At 38.7% G+C, this 24,743-nt stretch overlaps 1 protein-coding gene across 2 annotated transcripts in view; it reads left to right on the top strand.

The window, feature by feature from the left end:
- Positions 1 to 24,743, top strand: part of znf423 (zinc finger protein 423) — a 202,600-nt gene that overhangs the window by 77,680 nt on the left and 100,177 nt on the right. For both annotated transcript variants that reach the window (XM_088339933.1, XM_088339932.1), the window contains exons 4-18: positions 3,019 to 3,196; positions 5,854 to 5,978; positions 6,373 to 6,454; positions 6,563 to 6,638; positions 7,424 to 7,704; positions 9,116 to 9,399; positions 10,428 to 10,808; positions 12,155 to 12,336; positions 13,005 to 13,544; positions 13,627 to 13,777; positions 14,460 to 14,978; positions 15,733 to 15,917; positions 16,639 to 17,033; positions 18,536 to 18,749; positions 22,162 to 22,246. In XM_088339933.1, coding sequence (XP_088196059.1) covers positions 3,019 to 3,196; positions 5,854 to 5,978; positions 6,373 to 6,454; positions 6,563 to 6,638; positions 7,424 to 7,704; positions 9,116 to 9,399; positions 10,428 to 10,808; positions 12,155 to 12,336; positions 13,005 to 13,544; positions 13,627 to 13,777; positions 14,460 to 14,978; positions 15,733 to 15,917; positions 16,639 to 17,033; positions 18,536 to 18,749; positions 22,162 to 22,246 — 3,678 coding nt within the window. The remainder of the gene's footprint in view (positions 1 to 3,018; positions 3,197 to 5,853; positions 5,979 to 6,372; positions 6,455 to 6,562; positions 6,639 to 7,423; positions 7,705 to 9,115; positions 9,400 to 10,427; positions 10,809 to 12,154; positions 12,337 to 13,004; positions 13,545 to 13,626; positions 13,778 to 14,459; positions 14,979 to 15,732; positions 15,918 to 16,638; positions 17,034 to 18,535; positions 18,750 to 22,161; positions 22,247 to 24,743) is intronic.

The following is a 24,743-nucleotide window of genomic DNA, read 5'->3' as shown; positions in this document are numbered from 1 at the left end:
TCCTGAATTATTAGCCTTGCTTTGGTGACTTCACAGTTATTTGGTTTCTGACCGTGAGCCTGTCTGTATTTTTTTGTCTTTACTGATAATGCACTCCATCTATGTATCAAAACACCTTTACATACAATACACTCTCTTTCACAAACATGTGTATATCTTTTTTACAGTGCATATTATTACATATTATAAATACATACAGCTATGTGTCCTTGGGCGTAGGGCGCCCGCCCTGAGACTGGGAGGTTGCTCGTTCGAGCCTCGACCAGGTCGTACATAAGACTTACAACATTGGTACCAATTGCCTCCCTGCTTAGCGCTTGGCATTAGGGGTTGGAATTGGGGCGTTTGGTCACCTAATGACTCCCAACACATCATTTGGGTTGAGCGAGGGGGCTGGGAATCTCCTCTTCTGTATCCATCTCCCAGAAATAGTCAAAAATGTGAATGTGTTTTTGACTCTAGCCACTTCCAACTAGGGGTGTATGGCTCCGGTAGATATTAATACATTGAATTTCTCTCTCCATACAAATAAATCATTTCAATTTAAACTTTTTAATCTAGCGTATTATGAACTGACCGATAATGGATAAGTAATAAAGAAAATAGAACAATATCCCTTAAAAAATCCCCCCCCAACATCACCCCACTTTTTATAACTTGAAATTATTTGGTTTCTTGTTTTGTAATTATGGTTTCAAGGATTAATAAAGATGTTTATTTAACAAAATCACAATCATCTTTATGTTCTTGGCTTGGGTTAAAATTTACATTACAAATATAACAAACATGAGATTATGATTTAATAAAAATACTACACTATATCCATTGTGTACAGTCACAAAACAATTTTCATCTCAATTTCACCAACTCATTCACTCAGTAGCATCTTGTATTTTATTGATTTTAGTTTTTTTTTACAAGTTGAATTTACAATTTATGTTTCACAATTTATTATTTAACCCAAAGCATTTGCCGTGTTCTATTTGCCCATCGCTGTGTCTCCATTTTCCCCACGATCGATATTTCACAGAAAAATCTGTTTGCAGGTAATATAAAACACAGTGGATATTACACACACATGCACACACATTCATACATTTACATGGAAACACAATTGTCGCAAAACAGGCTTGTCAGTGCAATTTGCAAAACTATCCTGAAAAACAACATGTCACCACTATTGTATTGCTGTGATATTGGTGGGAGTTGTGTCCTGGTCTCTTTTTCATTACTTATGTTCCTCTCTCTGCTGGTCTACAGTTAAAAGCAATAGAAAAAAAGAGAAGCAAATGTCTGCTCTATCCATTTGGAAATATGAAACGGGCTCACTACTCTTTTTGCTGGAGTAGATCGATTGAACGCTATTCATCCACCTCCTCTCCCCTTAAATCTTTTGCCGAATTGTCTATCAAAGAAACTGACAGGGTCCAACCTCGGACACAGTGTAGGTTAGCGGCTAAAAAAGGCGCAACTCGAGTGTGTCGTGGAAAAGATCTCGTGAAGAAGCCCAGTATATCTCCTAATCGCTATTCAGACATTCAATCTGCCAAGGCCCTAATGAAAATATGATGAGGCGGATCTCTGTTCCTTGGGGACGAACGGAGGGCTGGGAAGGGAGGGACGAAATGAGGGATGGCTGCAGAGGGAGGATGAAGGGAGAGAAAATACACTTTGTCCTTATTTCTGGGCCCCGGCGGGGATACATAGTTCTTGGAGTCTTCTATTTAGATGTTTCTGCTGCTTCTGCCGGAGGAGTGTGTGTCTTTCTTCTATTTCTTTCTCTTTATCTTTGCCACCCTCATTCGTGTTTGCAGCCGTGTGTCTAACCAGGATAAATGTGTTGATTTTTTTTTGTTTATAGCCTCTCTCTCTCATTTGAGAACTCCCACAGGCTGCCTCTTGCCTTCCAAGAACGGCGTAACTTCTTATTAATCATTCTAATGCTCCCTGTTTTACCTCCTTCCCTCTGCTTGTGCTCTAATTGCATTTTTTGGGGGGAAATCCTGTGGCTGTTTACTTTTGCCTGTTTAGTAGCACATCTATCTAAAGCAGGGGTTGGCAAACTTTTTCAGTTGCTGGCCAAATTAGTTTGAAAACATTTGTAAAGGGGCAGAGCCGGAATGAAAAACAATGACTGATTGATGCATTTAATTTTTTTGTACATACCGATGGATAGTTGTAAATCTGGCAACACATGAGTAAAAAAAAACTCAATGTTAGTAAGATCAATTTTTCTCTCTTGCATTGACCTGTACACATTTTTTTTATTGTTTGTATGTTAAAAAAGTGAGCATTATATTACAATTGTTTTTTTAAACTGTCAAGATATTCAAACAAATATAACTACATTTTTTTAATTACAAGTGATAGCAAATTAGTATGTCAGCTTTTTAAAGCACTAAATTTGATCCTTTTTGCATTGAAAGCTTCAATGCAAGAGAGCAACTACAAGAGCATGTCATTGCATGCAATTTAATATCTTTATGAATATCATTGATTAAATAGTACAGAAAATTTAGCTAGTTATTTGAATGTTGGCCATTAGAAGAATAAAAAATGTTTTTTTTTATTGAAGTACACGAAAGAACACAGGATAAGAAAGAATACAAAACTAAGCTATTAGATTTTATATCTACAATATGAAAGAGCTAGAACTTGTTTAAACTTCCTGCCATCCAGGGGATGTTTTTTAATCCTATATTTTTTTTAATCAAGTGTAGAGCAATGCTTGCCTTTAACAAGACGTCCCTGACTTATTTTTGAAGTGAAATACCATTGGGATGTTTCTTCTGGTTTATAAATTGTAGGCACCAAATATCTTTGGGAGAGGTGCCGGACATATTTAAAACTGTAGGTCATTGTCTGATGTGATAGTGACTTGTTTTGTTTTGACCTTCTCTCAGCTTTGTCTCGTGGGCCAAATGAAATCTGTTACTGGGCTCGATCGAGTATGCAGACCTTAATTTGCGCACATCTGATCTAAAGTAGAATTTTTTTCCTATCTTTTTCTGAAACCAGACGGTGATGACGACCCAGCAGGTCTGTCTTGGGTGCCCTCCTCGCCCTCCAGCAAGGATGTCGCGTCACCTTCGCAGATGCCCGACGGCTGCTGCGACCTCGGCACGGCTACCGGTGGTGAGGAGGAAGGCGGTGCGGGACTTCCGTATCCGTGTCAGTTCTGCGACAAGTCTTTCAGGTGATGCGCATGACTCCCTGCTAACACAGTCAACAGAGCTAATTCTACCAAATCACAGGTGTAGATTATTAAACATCTTTAGTTGTATTACTTGAAAATGCTGAATCAAGTTTTGGAGAAAAATAATATACACAAAACACCCCCATACAATCAACCAAACAGTCTCATTTATTCCTGTATGACAGGGGTTGGAGAACTTTTTTGGACTTAAAGGGTAAAATATTGACTTTGGAATTTTTTTATTTTTTTTAAGACCTATTTCAAGACAAAATTCTTCAAAACAACCATACCTGCCCTTCTAGACATTAGCTAAACCTTCAGCTCATTTATCTGACTTTGTGACGTTTGATGATTCAGTAAAATCTATTAAATTATACAAAGCATGGGTCCCATATTAACAGATACACCACTATACATTTATCTTCGCCTGCAGTTTCTTAAAATCGTCGAGGGCCTTTTTATTCGTAAAGAATTGTTTCAAAGAATTGTGTGAGTTCTTTTGTAAACATTTCACAAATGACTGCAAAGGAGAATAATGTATTTACCTTTAGCTATGTGATGTCGTCACAGTTCTAAGTTTGGGAATCGAGTCCTCAATTTTATTTTATATATATGAATCTTCAGCATTTTCTGAATCCACAAATAATGGTCTCAAAAGTGCATCATTTATCATTCCGTATTTTTCCATAACTTGCACAAACTCCAATTCAAAAAATATCAGGGAAATGGTAGAAGGCAGACGTCACACCCACACGTGTACTCTGATATATCTCATTGGCTAAGAGTCACAGAGATAATACAAATGACATTCCTTCTTGCCAGCCTTAAAGGTAAACAAGCGCTTCAGCACTCCTGCCACTACTCATAGAAGTACAATGTTGCACTCAATGCCTTGATTCATTAAAATAGTAGATTTTTGTCTCCAAGCCAGATATACTCATTGAAAGAACCGTACCGCGACGCGAGAGATGGGAGTCCATATTGTGTCCAGAGATCCGCCCACCCATACCGCTCACCCAGTTAAATTGCTGTGGGTGCTTGGCTGGCGTTTTTAGGTGTTTACAGTTTGTTTTGCGTTTTTTTTTATCTTTAAGTGTCCCAACAGTGAACACATTTTTTTTAATGAGCTTCCATATACAGGATCCCATAGAGACATACAGCAAAAGTGGGTCTGTTGGTGAAACACCGTGATTGTAAACTGTAGTTGGGACGATGCCCTATATTATTTTGTACCTAAGCGAGCATCTAATATGTCATTTTAGCTTTGCATCTTCTAAGAGAGAAAATTAGTACGACCGTCATTTTATGTCTGAGACAGATGTACTCATGAAAAGAGCCATGCCTAGCTCACAAGTCATATGCTCTCGACCCCTGCTTTAAGGATTAAAAAGCCTGAAACTCCCCACAAAAACTTTTTCCCGGAAGTTAAATTACATTGTCAAGCCCAAATTGATCATTGTTATCTTAGGCCCTGAAACACATTAAAACAAACAACAAATTGAGACAAGGAAATCCAATAAAACAAACACAAATAGAACAGACATTCCACATTATTTTTTTTAACACTATTTATAATTCTGTTTCATTTAATTTCAGGTCTGATCATATTTTAAATAATAATAATAATGTGAAAGCATGCATCGATTAACGGCTCAGTTGGAATTTGTGTAATTACCGCAATCGGTAAAGAGCTGATATTTATTATTCCCATCAGAGTGGTAATCTTCGTTTAATAATAGGGTGCGGTCAGCATTTTTCAGTAAAATTTTACCAAATATTACCAATAGCTAGGGTACTGGTTTATTAATATTATCTCTGAGATAAAAAAGTATGTGAAATTCTTCTTCTTCCAGGCCACTTTAAGTCTGTCTTTAAGTTATTTGTTGTCTAGACATATGTGTATTGGTTGTCCTCTTTAAAAATCTGCAACAATGGTGTTTTTTTTCCTGTCTTTTCTCATACCTCGCGGAAATCTCTGTAACAAAATGGCTTCAATAAAATTGAGTAAATTGTATGAGGATTGACAGGATTACATGTTTATTCAAATGCATTATCTGGGAACCCAATCGCTCAATTTCCAGGCTTTTTTTCTGAAAGGCAGATGGCAGTAAATGTTTAGATGATTCATTTTTGTCCTACAACACACCAGATTCATCTAACCAGCTAATTTGCAAGCTCTTATGGTTTTTAGAATAAGGTATGTTGGAAGAATACCTGAAACTCTGAGAGCTTCAGCGTTTGAGGATCATCATTGGGGAGGCTTTGATGCTAACATTAGCACATAACTAAATGAAATACTAAATGAAATAATAAAATGTATTATAATGCGTGTGTATTTTGCTCCATGTAAATGGAGGGAGCTTAATAAAGTAATTGTTTCATTGTTCAGTGCAAATTCTGTTTTTACTGTGCGTAACATAAATAAACTGTGCTGTTTTAAATAAAAATGCTTGTGATGGCATTGTCAGAGGTGCAATGTATACACAATATTTCCATGTTTTAACCGGTAATCATACATTCTGTTTCTTACCTTGTAGAAACAATAAATCAGACATCTTAATGCCCGCTTTAAAAAAAGAGGAATTATTCTTTCTGCACTAGATGTTGTTTCGCCTGTGCAGTACTTAAACCTCCTATTCCTACATTCTGTTCATCAGCCGGCTGAGCTACCTGAAGCGCCACGAGCAAATCCACAGCGACAAGCTGCCTTTCAAGTGCACCTTTTGCAGCCGCCTCTTTAAACACAAAAGGAGCAGAGATCGCCATGTCAAACTCCACACAGGTACACATCGAAATTACATTCTGTCCATTATATTTCTATCAAAACACACTCATGCTTTTTTTTGAACCTGCAAATGTAAGCAGATACTGGGAAGTACTATGAACGCAATTCATTGTGATAGCCATCAAACCTTGATTCCTTTCAAATCCTAAACTATTATTACATATTAAATGTGACAAGAGAATGTCACTTTGTTTGACTTTCTTAAAAACAATGTTGGACTTGTCTTATTGATTAAACCATTAGAATTTGTTGTATTTTTATATTTCTTACATCAGACTTATGACGTCAGAATACAACCAAGGCCCCTGTTTTTCTTTGTAACTACATTTATTTTAAAAATAGAAGAAAAGAAGACAAAAGTATGCTATTTATCTTTTCTTAACTGATGCAGGAGATAAGAAGTACAGTTGCCAAGAGTGTGAAGCTGCTTTTTCCCGCTCTGACCATCTGAAGATTCATCTCAAAACACACAGGTATAAGTAGCCCTTATGTTAGGAGTGTTCCATGTTTGTTGTTACAGATGGGACAGTCAATTGCTGCTTTGACAGATAGTCTACTAATTTTTTAACTCTCACTTTTAGCTCCAGCAAACCCTTTAAATGCAGCGTGTGCAAAAGGGGCTTCTCTTCCACCTCGTCATTGCAGAGCCATATGCAGGTATGCCATACAAACTTGTGTTATGTTATGATCTGCATTTGATCTGCATTTATATAGCGCTTTTCAAGTCACTGACTTCCCAAAGCGCTTTACATTGTGCTTCACATTTCCCAATAGCGGCCGTGATCTGTGCAGCCATGTAAGGCGCTAACCTGCTTATTGGGGGTAATTGCGGGTTCAATGTCTTACCCAAGGACACTTCGACATGTAACACGGACAAGCCAGGATTTAAACTGGGATCCCTTAATCCTAAAACGATCGCTCTACCTCCTGAGCTACTGCCGCCCCACAAATATAAACGAGGGATGGTCAGATCCACTCCTAAGGATCAGTATCAAGTCTGGTCCCAGACAAACAGAACTGGACTGAATATATTGTATTCATTGAAAAAAAAAGGCAAATCCAATCTTTAAATCCAAATGATGACATATATTCTCATATTCAATTTCACTTCCTTTCATTGTCATTCAAAAAAGATTCCTGCTGTTAAGAATTTGCTGCAAAACTGACGGACACTGGCATGCATGCTGTAGTTGTGCATGACTAAGCCACTAACACGGCAGTTTAACTCCGTTAGATTTAATCTTAGAAGTCCATAACAAGGCGATTACTTATAGTTTTAATAATTCAGTTTTCACTTGACAAAAGCAATTGTATCAGTAACAGATCTCTATGAAAGATTCACATGGCTATAGTATTGGTTTTGTAAAGTAGGCAGTGAGCTATTCCTCATATAAATCTATAAAACAATACCTTTTTTAAAAGTGTGGTTGTCATCTTTTTAGGCCCACCGCAAGAACAGAGAGCACCTCGCGCTGAGGAGTGAAAAGGACGGAGGCAAAAAGGGCGCGGCAGGCGAGGCTGACCTGGAGCAGGACCTCTACATGTGCGATTACTGCGAGGAGACGTTCAGTCAAACGGATGAGCTGGAGAAGCACGTCCTCACTCGTCACCCGCAGTTGTCTGACCGGGCTGACCTGCAGTGCATACACTGCCCGGAGATTTTCCTGGACGAACCCTCGCTCCTGACTCATATCGACGCACAGCACGCCAACCGCAAACACAAGTACAAGAGAGCGTTCCTTTTCGCCATATTTAAGCAATCTAAAGTATGTTACTGTATAAGGCCAGGTTACTTTGCCCAATGATAAAATAGTCAACTCAAGTTATGTTTATTTGTATAGCCCTTAATTAAGTCCAAGAGGGCCGAGCAGACCAGACTATTGCAAACTACATCCAAAACGTACATGAGGGCAAAGAAAGACTCAAAAATGCAGGAAAATTAAGAAAAAAATAGAGTGGTACCTCCTCATACAAGCTCAATTTATTCCAGTATAGTGCTGATAGCTCGAACTGCTTGTATAACGAGCCAATTTTCCTGATATGAAATATTAAAAAACGAATTTGCCCCCTCCCGACCTCCTAAAAGCATCTGAGTGAACCCCAAATAGTTATAAATGGCATCTTCCTCATCACTAAAAATACATCCCAATAATAAATACACATAATTATGTACAATAATAAGATACATTAGATGACTTTAACGAAATGAACTGCGAGTTTATAATAAGCACTTACCATAGTTGAGTCGCCATAATGAATACGCGTAGTGGGGAGGGGTGCAACGAGGAATTACGAAGATTGCATACCTGTCAATTTATATGTTTTTTCAGTATTTTATGCGTTCTTAGATTATTTCAAATTGTTCCAAGCCATTTAATATTTTTTCATACAGGATAAAAAAAAGATAGATCTCGTCTTGACCATTTCAGCTTTAATCCAGATTGTCTCGGTCTTTGGTCGCAGACTACTATGTCATCGTGGATTGCTAATATTGTTGCAGTATTAAACGTAGTCTGTCTTGCTGTGAGAAGGTGGCCCGTTTTGTTTGTAAGTTTTATTATCGCTTAGAGAGTAGGATTTGCAATTATTGATAAGGGGAGCAATTGGTGGAGGTTGACAGCTATGAGTTCAAGAAACTATTGATACTTTTGCACTTACTGTACAATTAAAAGTAAAATCCCTGTAACTTAAAGACAATCTTGCACCATTTGTTTTGCCTTTAGTAGTTTGCATGGACAAACTGGATTAGCTGATCCTGGTGGTACGCGGTTATGAGCGAAGGACAGTCTCAAACACCCCCTAGTGGTAGCCTCTGGGACTGCTTGGGTACGGGATTTTTCTTCATATAGCAAGCAGGATTTATGTTGCAAATACAACTGCTCTACCAACATTTTCGAGGTTTATAGGTGCTTGTATGAAGAGGTAGCACTGTATTGGATTGTCTTTTTGGAGGGCAGAAACTCACAAGGGCAAAGTTACTGGAGCTTATGGGGGTGAAATGTGCAGTGGAAACTGTTTTAAAATGTATTAATTAAGCTATCAAGAAATATTTTAAATGATTTTACAAACTTGATGTATTGCCCAAACCTATTTATACATATTTTATAATTGTGTGTTTTTTTTTTTTTTTGCAGATGTCCCGTTTGTTTAGAACAGTTCCCCTCTGTTGAGGATGTCTACTGCCACTTAGATAGCCATCGCCAGCCTGACTCTTCCAATCACAGCGCTGCCAGTCCTGACCCTGCACTAGGTAGCGTAGCATCCATGAGTTCAGCCACACCAGATTCCAGTGCCAGCCTGGAGAGGGGATCCACCCCTGACTCCACACTCAAGCCTGGCCAAGGCAGCGAACGAGGCCGCAGAAGAGGCAACGATAGCAGGGAAGATATGGGGATAAGCTTAGTGCACCCGGGTGGAGGTATGTATTTTGCCGCTTCAACTGATGGTGTTTTATATGCAGTCCTTGATGTACTCTATATAGGGCTGCAACTAAAGACAATTTTAATAGTCTATTAATCACCCAGTGTTGAAATGAAGATTCAAATTATCGGATAATTATTATTTTCAGCATGACATTGATTTAATTATGTCGTAAATGTTAATAAACACAAAAAATGGGTATAATAAAAAATACATCTTTTATTGAACATAATCTGGATTTGTACAAATAAAACCTATTCCGGCCCTGTGAGACATCATTCCAAAAATCAAGTACAGTTTTGTATCCCTGTAAACCAAGAAGATGCACCTTAGCAGCACTAGAACAGTAACTAAAACAAATATGATGTCCATTTTGTGAAGTACATTCAGTGGTCAACTGCAAAGTCTGTAACAAAAGTACTTAACAGTTCTCAATAATTTGAAATCATACAGTTTTAACAACTGATGTTTGTTCTTCGGACTGCATTTAATTTCAAATACCTTTGTCATTCACAGTCTTACATATCAGTCAAGCTCTCTTTTATCGTGTAAATACAAGTACAAATTGTGCAGTCAAAACTACATTGGCATGAACGTTACTTGAATCATACTGAGGCGAGTCAGACCCAGTCACATTCAATTGTCCGACGTGCGTTTTAAGTGTTATGTGTCAACTAATGACTGCCATGATACGCAAGGTCTGCATTCCAAACTTTGCAATTACTGTAGTCTTTTTATTTGACATATTCCGGCTAAAATTATTCCCACATTTAGAAGTTTTGGTAGGTGTAGTTGATGTTGACGCCGTCATTTCTTCAGGATTTGTTACCACTTGAGACAAAGACGCTATTGCATGTGTGACTCTCAGCAGAGATTATATGCATGAAGGGATGCTTCTCTCTGTTGGTAAAATGTGTTTGGCGACAAGTCGACTATTAATTTAATGTCTATTTCGAATTTTTGTTGACAATGTTAATTAATCGTTGCAGCTCTGACTGTATATTTTGTCTAACTGTCCACCTTTAGGTGGAGGAGGGAATTGGGCTAAAGTGTCGTACTCTTGCCCTTACTGCTCAAAGAGGGACTTCACTAGCTTGGCAGTTTTGGAAATCCATTTGAAAACCATCCATGCTGACAAACCACAGCAGAGCCATATATGTCAGCTGTGCCTGGACACACTGCCGACACTCTACAACCTCAACGAGCACGTGCGCAAAGCTCACCGCTCCGGCGGAGGCGCTGCAAGCCCGGCAACAGCAGCTATTCCCCTGTTGCAGTTTGCCAATGTGACAGCGTTTCATTGTAACTACTGCCCAGATATGTTTGGGGACATTAACTCCTTGCAAGAACACATTAGAGTGTCGCACTGTCTTCCTGGGGGAATAATGGCAGGGTCCACCACATTAGGTAAGAATGTTGCTCTCCTTAAAATGCGATGAATGTATTATTGTGTTATTTGATAAATACCAGCAATTCTAAATTCTTAAAATTGCAAAATGTCAGAAAATATGCTTTGCATGAAATCTGTATATGTTTAATCAGCATGTTACAATTATTTTCTGAGATAATGAATTTTGAAGACAGCCTGTCCTTTCTCTGACATCTTAAGTTGTGACGACATTAGAGTAACACCAGCACACTTGGAAGCCACTCAACACCTTGTATCCCGATATTTTTTTCTTTTTTCTCTTTAAAGTATTTATTACATGTTTACCTTGGAGTGCCTTGTTTGATATAGTTCTATACAATGTTTCGCAATGTTGATATCAAAGACAATTTAATTCATCACATTGCTTTTACATGGGCTTCACAGCAGCTCGGTGGTAAATGCGTCCACGGCACAGTTGTGAGGTCATGCGTTCAAATCCGACTACCAGCATTCCTGTGCGAAGTTTACATGTTCTCCATGTGGTTGCGCTGGTTTCTTCCGGGCACTCCGGTTTCCTCCCACATTCCAAAACATGCATGTCAGTTTAATTGGCTGGTCCAAATTGTCCTTAGGTCTGAATGAGTGAGTGAGTTGTCTGTCTCTGTGTGCCCTGCGTCTGGCTGGCAACCAGTTCAGGGTGTCCCCTGCCCACTGCCTAAAGATATCTCGGATGGGCTCCTGCACCCCTATGGCCCTATTGAGGATAAATGGTGCAGATAATGGATGGATGGATATTGTTTTACATGTTAGTCGAAGAGGTTACACGTTTTTAAGCGAAGTTTAGATATTTTTTTAAGAGAATGCTTCAGTGTTGTATTGCAGGTGGATTCAGTACTACTCTTTTTTGCTGGCCAAAAGGCGAACATGTTGTGAGAAATTGGAGAAAATTTGTGAAGTGCACGCGAGTATGGACAGGCCTTTCAAAGTTGTTGTTTTGTTCAGCGCATTTAAAGGAGGATTGCCTCGAGGATTAAAAAAAATATTTGGAAATGCCTTTAAGAATTGATTGTTTACTTACTAAAGGGCCTAACAGAGGTACTACATATGTTTGGGAGAAAATTGCAAATTATATAGTCAATAAATATTACTTTTCCTCATCTAAATTAATTTCCTTTTACATCCATCCAGCATCTTATCGAAATAGATTCCATTTATCTTAACAAAACTTTTGCGTTGCCAATCCTTATCATACAGTAGAGGGATGGGATACATGGAGTATTACTAACATATGTTTATGCTTCTTCCCTGTAAATGTTTGGTTCAGGATATGTTTGTATAACACAACACATCCAAGTAACAGTAATGTTGTGTTACCACGTTGTAGAGGGGAACCATGCCTTCTTTTGCAACCAGTGCTCCATGGGATTTCTGACAGAGTCTTCGTTGACGGAACACATACAACAAACTCACTGCACCTCGGCAGTGGCAGGAGGGGCAGCATCTGGGGGAGGCTTGGCCAAATTGGAATCTCCTGTGCTACAGTCCGCATCACAATCGTTCATGGAGGTAAAACCAGGAGAAAAATCCCAATTTTTTTTTTTTTTGTACAGCAGTGAAATTGATTTAATCGAATCTAGGTCTAGGTTGTTTTATGAAACATAATCTTTCTAAACAGGAATACAGTCTTTTAGATTGTTTTGAACAACATAATCCCCTTTTATACATATTTATTTTTAACAAATTGGCCAAATGTTCAGGTGGATCATTTAAAAAAAAGATTTTAAAAAATGTATGTGTATAGATATATTTATGTGTATATACATATATATATATATATATATATATATATATATATATATATATATATATATATAAAACATAATATACATATGGACTATCAGGCGCACTTGCCAGTCCAGAAATGTTGGTAATTAAATACGTATTACTGATATAAAATAGTTCTTGTGTTTTTTTTCTTGACAGTTTGGAACAATTTCAAAATACATAAAATTTACAATACGACGTTATTTCAATACGACTCAATTTTTGGGGCGTTGTTTGAACAAATTGAGGTTATTTGGGAATATTGAGATATTTTTTATAAAACATCCTAATTGATTTTTGTCAATCCTTTACTCAAGTTATTAAAATTATTGGGGCTAAAAGTATTATTTTCAAATACTTTTTGTGCATTTAATTCTTAAGCACATTAAGTACCTATTTTCTCATCACAGGTGTACTCTTGCCCGTATTGCACCAATTCTCCTATCTTTGGTTCACTCTTGAAGCTCACCAAGCACATCAAGGAGAACCACAAGAACATTCCATTAGCTAACAACAAGAGACAGGCAAAAGTGGCTGACCTAAGCCCCGCCTCCTCCGATGTGGAGATCTCCTCTCCGAAACGCCACAGGATGGGAGGAGACTCCACACCTTCCATAGGGAGCAACGGGGACTACCCGTGCAACCAATGTGACATGCGATTCACCAGCTTCGAGGGCTTCCAGGCCCACCTCAAATCCCATTTAGAGATGCTGTTGAGGCGGCAGTCCTGCCCTCAGTGTAATAAAGAGGACTTTGAATCCCAGGAGGCATTACTGCAACACCTGACTGTGCACTACATGACCACGTCCACTCAGTACATGTGCGAGAGCTGCGACAAGCAGTTCTCCTCGGTGGATGACCTGCAGAAGCACCTGCTGGACATGCATACCTTTGTCCTTTACCATTGTACACTCTGCCAGGAGGTCTTTGATTCCAAGGTCTCTATACAGGTAAAGGAGATTAAGTTTATGCTAACATGAGACAGGCCTGGATAAAGAGAAGTTTAAAATACCAATTTCTTTTGTTACTCAGGTTCATTTAGCAGTGAAGCACAGCAATGAAAAGAAGCTTTTTCGCTGCACGGCATGTGCTTGGGACTTCCGGAAAGAGACAGAACTTCAGCTCCACGTTAAACATAGCCATGTGGGCCAGAGGTCAGGACTCCCTGGAGGGCTTGGAGCAGGTACCATTCCAATGTGCTATGAGAACAATTCACATTCACTGTACTTTTCGGTCAATAGACATGATTTTCACACTGCTCAAAGTACCAAAATTGTTATAGTCATCTTGAGCCTTGTTTATTGGTTATAGTTGGAAAAGGAAAAAATGGAAGCATAAATAATTACAATATATCAATGCAAAATCAGTATACAACAAAATGTGACAAAAATTGAATCATAATCAAAATATGGATTAGGAAGTGGTAATAATATTAGTCCAGCAATACTCATGATGGTTTTGAAAACCCTTACACAGATGTTTACGATTAGGAAATGAAAAACTTAACATTTTTAATATAAGTCATTTATTTTCTACAATCTTTGAGAGTGTTGAGGGTTTGGGCATTTTAATGTATCAAAACATTTTTTAAATTGACATGATATCAATCTGATCCGAGGAACCGATACCACAAGAACATAACCCCCTCTCGAAAAACCGTCAACCCTTGAAAAGCCTGTGAATATTTTTTCTGAAAATCTAGTTTTTCAAAACTTCATTCCTTAGCATAGTTTCCGTCAAACACACAAAAGCATCGCAATTCAATATTTTAATCAACAAGAAATACAATAGATTAAGTCTAAAGATTTTTTTTATCAATTGCAACAGTGAATGCACTTCATGCAGACCATTTTTGCATATCAAAGGTCTCAAGCCCAGGAAGTGTATCTTCTGTGGAGAGACGTTCGGAACTGAGGTGGAGCTCCAATGTCATATCACCACCCACAGCAAGAAGTTCACCTGTACCTTCTGCGGCAAATCCTTCCACGCCATCCCAGTGTTGGAAAGACACCTCAGGGAGAAGCACGGCATCTTCGAAGGGGGCAACATTACCGGTAATGGAGGAGGAACGGGTAGCAGCAGTAGCCAGAACGGCACACCCAACGGGCTGACCCAGCCGGTCAAGAGGGGAGGAGGAAGCGCCTCGGAAAGAACCTCAGTGGCTCAGGCGGAGCAAGCCGACCTCCAAAACATGCTTTTGAAGAACACCGGTGCAGGGGGTGAGACTGCCAACAGCCATGAAACCAGCGGGGGGGAGGAGGAGCTGGACAATTCCGAGCCCATGTATGCTTGTGATATTTGCGGAGCCGCCTACACCATGGAAACCCTTCTTCAAAACCACCGGCTACGTGACCATAACATCCGACCAGGAGAGGACGATGCAGGTAAATGTTTTCTGTAAACTTATTAAAAGTAATCCCAAATTCGTAAACATGCAAAATGTGAGAAAAAGGACATTATTTTTGCATAAAATCTACATTAATTTTACCAGTATGTTAAAATTATTTTCTAAGGTGATGCATTTTGAAGATGGAATGTTTTGCCCTTGTCATCCTGAGCAGTGAAGTCATCAGAGGAACAGCAGCACCCGAGGAAGCCAGTCACCATGTTCCTTTTCGTGTTAATTTGTTGAAGATGTTTTTGGCAAAAAAAACGCTAGTTTTTGTGTAGAACCTTTAGGCATTGTGTTGCATGTGGATGCAGGCTCCTTATCTGAAACGTTCAATCCAAGGCGCCTGGGCATAAAAAACGGGAGGCTGGCCGACCTTCCCAAAAAACACAGTGAGAAGCCAGGATAACGGTACCAACAAGCGGAGCGGGAGTGTCAACGGCAATGGCGATAAAGCTAGCCAGGAATAAACAAACCAAGGAGCACGGCAAAACCGGCTCTAACACCAGAATAAACGCTCAAAAAACACGCGTTGAAAAGCCAGGCTAACCAGGAACTTACTATGAAAAGCGGCAATAGCGATAAACACAAAGCCAGCCATGGATAAACTAAGGAACACAACACTTTCAGTGCCTATTTGGAAAACATCTGTTTGGGAATACCTTTAAACTGAAACCACGTACATGTATTTGGTGTATTTAGTAATTTTTACAACTATTTTTGTCATGTCAATTGTGAACGTTTACCAGGTTCACGAAAAAAGAAGGCCGACTTCATCAAAGGAAACCACAAGTGCAACATCTGTTCCAGGACATTCTTCTCGGAGACAGGGCTTCGGGAACACGCGCAGACGCACCGCGGACCCGCCAAACACTACATGTGTCCGATATGCGGCGAACGGTTCCCCTCACTGTTGACCCTCACAGAACACAAGGTATGTTTTTCTGAGGTCAGCCACTACCTTCCTTTCCTGAGATTACCAACAAAATTTTGCACATGTATTAGGAGAATGGCCTTGTGCGTTAATAGAACACCCATCTGATTACTTCCTAGATATATTTCAATGTTTTGAAAGGAAAACTCAAAAGGTGAAGGTGTGCATCTGATGTTAGTTAATATGAATTGTTGTTAGCATAAAGCTGAGGACTTGTTTTTGTTACTTTTTGCCACAAAGCTCCATTATTTTGATATGCATTTCTAAAATAATGCATTTTGTTAATACTTTGTTGTTCCAATGTTGATAGAATTAGAAATTGGGTCAACCACTAAAAGATCATGTTAAGTTAGAAATGAATGTTACGAGAAAATCACAATAACCCATCACTGGCGGGCTACTCAGGTTTCTTAGGGGGTACCTGGTGCCCTACGTTGGAGACCCCTGCCTCAAGTTATATCCTATGAATTTGCTTAATTTATGTTAGATTGTTTCCTTATTTTATCAGTAAAGTTAGTAAAAAATAGTGTGAGTTAAGGGTAGCATTTTAAACATATCACCAGCCAAAGGTTACAGAAGACTAAAACAATAGTCAGAGCATTTTTTTTAGCTCCCAGTCAGTCCATTTCAGTTTCTGTCTTATTTAAATAGACTCTGAATTCAATTTTCTGTGGTGTATTTTAAAAAGCTATTGACTATCTTCTCTGTCCACCTTTTGCAGGTGACGCACAGTAAAAGTCTGGACACCGGAACCTGTCGAATTTGCAAAATGCCCCTGCACAGCGAGGAGGAGTTCATTGAGCATTGCCAGATGCACCCTGACCTCCGAAACTCTCTCACGGGATTCCGTTGCGTCGTCTGCATGCAGACAGTCACCTCCACTTTGGAGCTGAAGATCCACGGCACTTTCCACATGCAGAAGCTCTCCACGGCTTCCGGTCTAGGAGGCAACGGAACCGGCAATGGCTCGGCCTCTTCCTCACCTAACGGGCAGCTGCAGAATCACAAGCTGTTTAAGTGTGCATTTTGCCTAAAGGAGTTCAAAAACAAAGGAGAGCTGGTCAAGCTGGATGTCAATGGATTGCCTTATGGACTTTGTGCCAGCTGCATGAGCAGGTAAGCACAAGCAACAGTGATGTTATCGTTAATAGTGTCTGTTGCACTAAAACACGATTGGAATTTCCCAAATGCGACACAATTAGCTTTACATTTGTTCTTGGGATTCCTTAGTAAAAACAACATTTTTTTAGATCATTGCAGTTTGGCTACTTTATTCTTCAGTACTCAACAATACCAATACTGAGTGTTGATGCTTTTTTGTCACATACCTTTCTTCTCTATACACTAATCCTTCGCTGTAATGCGGTTCACTTTTCACCATGCATTGTGTTCTGCATTATGATTGGCTTACCAGTCTCCCCCTTATTTTTATTTGACGGTACAATTGTAAAAAAAAAACATAATGAAAGAACATTTACAAAGTACTTTTATTATTTAAACAAATGTGTTTGTCCTTTGGTTTCAGTGTATAATATAATTGTATAATAATTGTAAAAAATTAAGGTTTTTACTTCACAGATTTTATTTATCACGGGTTCATTTTGTAACGTAACGTCCACGGTAAATGACGGATCACTCTATTTTATTCATTGTTCATATTTTGTTGCTCCTAACTTTTTAAACCAAACTTCAACAACTGTGTCTTATAACCTGAATGCAGTTTTTGTTATTAATGGGCTACTATCACGTCTGATTTGAATGTATCAATAATTTCATGCACTCTTAGGTAATGTTTCTGTAGTTATATGTACTGCAAACACCCCAGTTCAAAAGCTTTGGGAGAATTTAACAAATACCATAATTATCATCTTTCTATATAAAATGTTTTTGTTTGACGGTATTGTATTAATTTCAAATTATTTTGCTCTGGATTACAATGTTTTATTTTAGTTTTACCTGAACATTTAGCTAAAACACAAATATAAAAGTACAAAAAATATTGGAAAAATAGAACACATATTGCATAATGACGTTCTGTACTAAAACTGCAATAAATATCAATGGTTTGTTTCATTTTTTGTGACTTGGAGTATCGTACCTTTAACATTAATCATAATTTGAATATTTATAGTCATTGTCAAAAAGACCTACATTTTTTAACAGCAGCATATGTCCATGTTAAAGTTAAATCATGTCAGATGATTATCATTATTCACTAGAGAAGAAGGATGAAGAGAGTGGTGAATAATGATGATATACTGCAACAATTTTTCGATTGTTCTCAGCTCAGGGATGCTGCTGGAAAAGTGAATTTCCCTTCGGGGATGAATAAAGTATCTATCTATCTATCTATCAATGTAATCAGTTCAATTATTATTAGTCGGTGGGTTTATAGAACAAGCAAAAGTTTCACCTGTTTCAAAACCAGAACTTTGCTAATCTTGGGTCTTGTATTTGAATTGAACAAGAATCATAGTTCCAGTCAAATGCTCCAATAGTCACTTTCTAATGCCGGTCTCCAATCGTTTGATTCACTATAGTACTTGGACATCATTAGAGGTAAGATAATATTTCAATTCCACTTTAAATAAACATGACATGATCTTTAATTCCATCAGGGGCACAAACGGCCAGAGCCCCAACCAAAGAGGGGCTCACACACCAGGGGACACGCTGGCAGAAAAGGCCGCTTCTGGGCTCAGGTGTCCCGAGTGTGGCGTGAAATTTGAAAGTGTGGAGGACTTGGAAAGTCACGTCCAGACCGACCATCCAGAGGTCAGCCCAGAGACCAGCTCAGCGGGGAAAAAGGCAGAGGCTTCACCCGCACCCAAGGTGATACATTGTTCTAATGATGCCTTACAACTAGGGCTGCAACTAGCGACAATTTTAAGTCGACTCGTCACAGACTATTGAAAGGACTAATCAAATAATAAGGTTATTATTTTTTCTTAAATTGGGCATGGAGTTGATTTAATTATGCTGCAAATGATAGAAAAACACAAGGAAAGTGCAATCTATGAAAAATACATCTATTATTGGACATAATCCGGATTCGTACAAGAATTAAATCTGAATCTAAAATCAATTAGGCATTCTGTTCGGTCAGTAGGGACATAAATACATGAGTAAACCTCTGTCCATTTTTAAGAACATGCAAATGAATATCTAACTATCTACCCTGGTCATATCCCTTAAGAGGGGTGACGAACAGCAAGACAAACACATACAAAAACTAAAGAAAATAAAAAAAGGGGAAAAGTAGCAAAAAACACACACAAACATTCTTGGACCATTGCCAACCCAAATGCCCAAACACCCAAACAAGTTAAGCACCTCGGCACCTAATTTGGTGATGCTTTCGTCCCTCCAGATGAAACGTGACACAAGAAAGCGGCCATGTCACCTAGGGCCGGAATGACACAACACACCCTTCTGTTCAACAGCAGGGCCCAACAGCTTTCACTGGTTTACCCCTGCCACATCAGACGGGTGCCCTGCCCATCCCTAAGAACGCGTCTAAACATCCCACTATCCTTTTACAACACCAACAAGAGCTCTAGCTTCCACCAGATTTAGACCTCTTTCCTGCAGTGCACTCATAACACCATCCATCCACGTCAATCGCCTCTTGGTCTCCTTCCATTCCTCCTTGCTCTTCATCCATCCTCTTCATGTGTCCAAACCAACCGAGTATTCTCTTATCCAGACGCTTTTTCAGTTCCACTACTACTCCAGTTCTGTCTCTCACAATTTCATTTCTCAATCTATCCAATCTTGTCACTCCTAACATACTCCTCAAACACTTCATCTCAAAAACATTTAATTTCCTTCTCAAATCTGCGTTCAGGCTCCAAGTCTCTGCACCATACAACACAGTCGGCACAATCACACTCTCAAACAGTCCCCTCTTAACATCCATGCTCATCACTCTTGTCAGAGCACCCAAAACCTTGCTTCCTTGATTCACTTTGTGTAATACCTCGCACTCCATTCCACCAACTGCAGCCACATCACAACCCAAGTACGAGTTCATATGTTTTGATCCCTGTAAACCAAGAACAGGCCCATTAGCAGTGTTAGACAATTAAATGCCACATATATGTGCATTTTTGAGGTACATTCAGTGGTCAACTGCAAAGTCTGTAACAAAAGAACCTAATGATCCTTAAGTTTCATCTCAAACAGTTTGAACAAACGATGTGTGTTTTTTTTAACGTCTAACAACTGAAGTTTGTTTTTATGATACACATACATATAAAATGTACAATGACCCTTTTTGTTTAATTGTCCGAAGGGCTCCATAAGTGTTAGTGCATCACCGATCTACCGCCATTACACACAAGGTCTGCTTTGCAAAATGTCGTCTTCTTATTGACCGTATTCGGGCTGAATGCTCCCAAACCTTCGAGGTTTTGGTTCGCCTACTTGATGTAGATGCCGCCATTTATGTATGTCTATATTGCTGCTCAAAAGAGAGACACAATTGCACACGACCGATTCCCAGCAGAAATTATAATCATGTAAGATGCCTCACTCTGTTGGAAAGTCAAGTTCGGCTAAAAGAATCAATGATGAAAATGCATTTCGACTATTTCTATGATGAATTTTGTCCACAACGTATAATATGGTCATAACCAAATACAACTTATTATTATTTTTTTTTTCTTAAATCCACAAAACAAGTTTCGGGTTCAGGTGCCGTTCCCAGAACTGAAGTATTGCAGTGAACTCGAAAACTTGAAATTCTGCCCCTTGCTTGGATAAATTGAGGGGCTTGCCCACTGGGTCTTGCGGCTGTGCTGTGCTGTTGCATGATGGGAGCTGTGCGCTGTACTTGATAATGACAGTCAGGTTCCTCGGGACTTACTGCATGTCTATGTTTGAGTGTGTGTGTTTTTTTTTATTTTTTCCTGTGTATGCGTGGGAGGCAGTTTTCAGGGACCCTCTAGCTTTCCTCCACCTTTATTTCAGCGGAGCTTGACAGCACAGAGAGGACTAGACGAGGTGTGGGTGTGTGTTGACGTGCACCCGCACGTCTATCAAAGTGCAAACGGCAAATTGTACTGGGGGCCTTTTGTGTATTTGTGTTTGTGCATGAGTGATTTCAGCTTGCAATGAATGAGTAAACAGGTCCTCTGCTTTATTCCAGTGTTTTTTGTCCAACACTTTAGTGTCTTTATTGAGCTTCAGGATTCGGTAGGTTTAATATGAATTGATTTAGTCTGTAATAGCTTTCATTTCTCAACATCATAAGTGTCTATATGACAATCGACAACTTGTTGAAAATCTGTTTACAACTGTTTTTCCGCCACAGTACACATTAGTCAGGTTCAGATTATGTTTGTAGAAAAAGTGAAGAAATAATATTTCAGGCCTCACATACAGGGCCAATCAAGGCTCTGTTTATATAAGTAGTAAAATGACTGTCTCTCGACATGATAAAATTCAGGTGGAAAAGGACAGTTAAATACGCTACAAAAACAAAATAGTATGTGGGATAGTGTGTTTTCATACTACATTTTATTGTAACAATTTTGATAGTTTAAATGGCTAGATTTGCCTTATTAAAGCATTAATAAGGTAAATCTAGTCATTTCTGTCCATTTGCTGTCATTTGATATCCACTAACAAAATATTTAGTATTTTTAGTTATTTTTTTCCTTTTTCAAAATGGCCGACCCCTGCGATAGACACACACACACACACACACGTATATATATATATATATATATATATATATATATATATATATATATATATATATAAAAAGCAGCACGGCGGCGCAGTGGTTAGCGCGTGTGCGGTACAGTTCTGAGGTCTTGAGATCGAACATTCCTGTGTGAAGTTTGCACATTATCCCCGTGCTTGCGTGGGTTATCTCCGGGCACTCCGGTTTCCTTCCACACCCCACAAACATGCATGTCTGGTTAATTGTCCAGTCCAAATAGTCCCTAGGTGTGAATGAGCGAGTGGGTTGTCTGTCTCTGTGTGCCCTGCGACTGGCTGGCAACCAGTTCAGGGTGTCCACTGCCCGAAGATAGCTGGGATGGGCTCCAGCACCCCCGTGACCCTACTGAGGATAAACGGTGCAGATAATGGATGGATGGATGGAGATAAAATGCACACACATGCATACAGTTTTCTCTTTTTAGTTGTTTTTTTTGCTGCTTACCAACCCATTCAAATCTAATTCTATCAGCGACCGAATTGTAAAGTATTTACCCATTATATTTTTCCTCAACAGAAAAAGACCTACCAGTGTATAAAGTGCCAAATGACGTTCGAGACGGAGCGAGAGATCCAGATCCATGTTGCAAATCACATGATTGGTGAGTGAGGCCTATATTTTTTTCTTTGTTATTATTATATCCGTTGTGTGTGCACATGTGTTTGTGAGTTTGTGAGGTCTGAGTTGATGACAATGAAACATGTACTCTTTTGTTTGTCTAATTTTGCCATAAATTTTCCGCTTTGTGAACTATACCACAATACATGTACACGCGTACACATGCCGGACGGCAATTGCGGGGCTCCCCAAGACGTTTCTATGCAAGACCTAAAATTGAAACCTATTGAATGTGTTTTTTTTTTTGTTTTTGTTTCATCAGTTTTAAGACAACAGTCGCCCTTCTCCAAGAAATGCTGTGCCCACTTGTTAATCAATAAAACTGATCAGAACAATATATCAATAAAAAATAATAAATAAAAATTAAGCTACACCTACATTTTGTTCCTTATTAATTGCATGTATATCCAAAATATTAGTTGACAATGTCTTGTGTTGTTGAAAGTTAGCCACTTTTTGTAATCAGTGAATATTTGTATACAAGCAATGTACATATTTAAAGCCTTAGTGTGTAATATTAGAACAAAAGGCACTGTATTGTCTAATGCTAATGAAAACCAGTGCCAAGAGCACAGCATAGTAGCAAGATGCAAACATGGCGGCGACTTCTAGTTAAGGCTTTTAGGATATAAAATAAATCCAAATTTCTCGACCTATGATTTTTTTTTTCTAATAAAAATGATCATTGATATGATAGTTCATGGCCGGCACGGCGGGTGAGTGGTTAGCACATCCGCAGCACAGTTCTGAGGTCATGGGATCAAATCTAGCTACCAGCCTTCCTGTGCGGTGGTTGCATGTTCTCTCCATGCTTGCGTAGGGTTCCTCTGGGCTCTACGGTTTCCTTCCACATTTCAAAGACATGCATGTCAAGTTAATTGGTCGGTCCAATTTGTCCCTAGGTGTGAATGAGTGAGTGAGTTGTCTGTCTCTGTGTGCCCTGCGACTGGCTGGCAACCAGTTCAGGGTGTCCCCTGCCCACTGCCCAAAGACAGCTGGGATGGGCTCCAGCACCCCCGTGACCCTACTGAGGATAAGCGGTGCAGATAATAGATGGATGGATGACAGTTTATGTATTTTTGCCTATATGACTTGACTTGACTAGTTTTAAAATAAATGTGTTTTTTATTGAATGAACATTTTTGTACTACTAAGAGGCACAAAATATTGTCCCTTGTATAATAAAATAAATGCAACTACTAGGAAGACTTGAATATATTCTGCGAACTCCCTCAGGGAGACACTTTTCCCCTTCTGCAACTAAAACGCCTGCTCTTAGCATTTCTGTCGTCACTTATATTAATAAGGTGGACTCGTAAATGCCTGAATACATGACACAGGTTGTAGATGCGACGCTGGAATAGACTGAAGGGATTCCTTTGTGGTACACATTACCACACAACTGCTATTCACATTTCCGTGCGCTTCTAGATGTACAGTGGTCTCTTCCCTGCACCACATCTCAAATTTCCCCTTACCGATATTTTGTAACATTTGACATTTACGCTCTCTGAGGACTCTCTTCTTTTTTGATAAACTCTCTCACACCCAAGTTGGGTTGAAGTAGTATCGGGTCATTAACATGTTAATTGTGTAATAGACTTACACGGAGTAATTATGAATATCAGGCTGATATTCTGGGAAGCTTTGACTTTTGCCTATTCATAGATTTCTTGCGCGTTGATCTTGACTATATTTAACTTTTAACTTTTTTTAAATGACTAATTTAACTACACTTTGCGAATGTATTCAATCTAATTCAAGAAAATGCAAGATAACTATAATAATAAAACATAAATATGATAAAAATAATGATGATAATAATAATAATATATGGCTCAGTAAAAGATGCGTTGTCTAATAAGATCCAAACTAATAACTTATGAGTAGCAAACTCAATATATGTACATATATATATATATATATATATATATATATATATATATATATTTCAAAATAAAGAATATTATATACCTTTAGCAGATAAATCTCACCCACTGACCCCAAACAATCAATTTCTTCCGTGGCAAATTTTATCCACAAACTAAAAACAAATTCATCAAAAAGGTGCAATTCAACATTTTTCAAGTTCGCACAATCAACTTTTTTTTCCCAATTAGCTTCTCAGTTGGTAAATACAGAAAAACTGTTTTGAAGAAAATTAAGCTGTCTGTATTTCCACATTAGCTGTAATACTAACCTGAGATCGGAGGAATTATTGGGAGATCTGTTTACTGTGAAGATATGGTATTAACCCTAAGGTATTTTTTTCTTTACGTAGCATTTTTTTTTTGCCAAGGCAAAGTCCCACGAGACACTGAATACGGGTCACCACCCACCCGTGGAGAAACAATGCCTTAGATCCAAGGTGAACTCTTAAGCTTTTACTTTGAAAGCAAAATGTCTGATCACTATACTGTTGCACACACACATATATATATATATATATATGTATAATTTTTATAATTTTTTTTTCTAAA

This window comes from Urocampus carinirostris, chromosome 7 (genome assembly GCF_059441175.1).
Source record: "Urocampus carinirostris isolate Australia breed hairy pipefish chromosome 7, RoL_Ucar_1.0, whole genome shotgun sequence".
NCBI classification, from domain to species: Eukaryota; Metazoa; Chordata; class Actinopteri; order Syngnathiformes; family Syngnathidae; genus Urocampus; species Urocampus carinirostris.
Note: the sequence above shows the minus strand (reverse complement) of the source record. Positions and strands in the feature narration are given on the sequence as shown.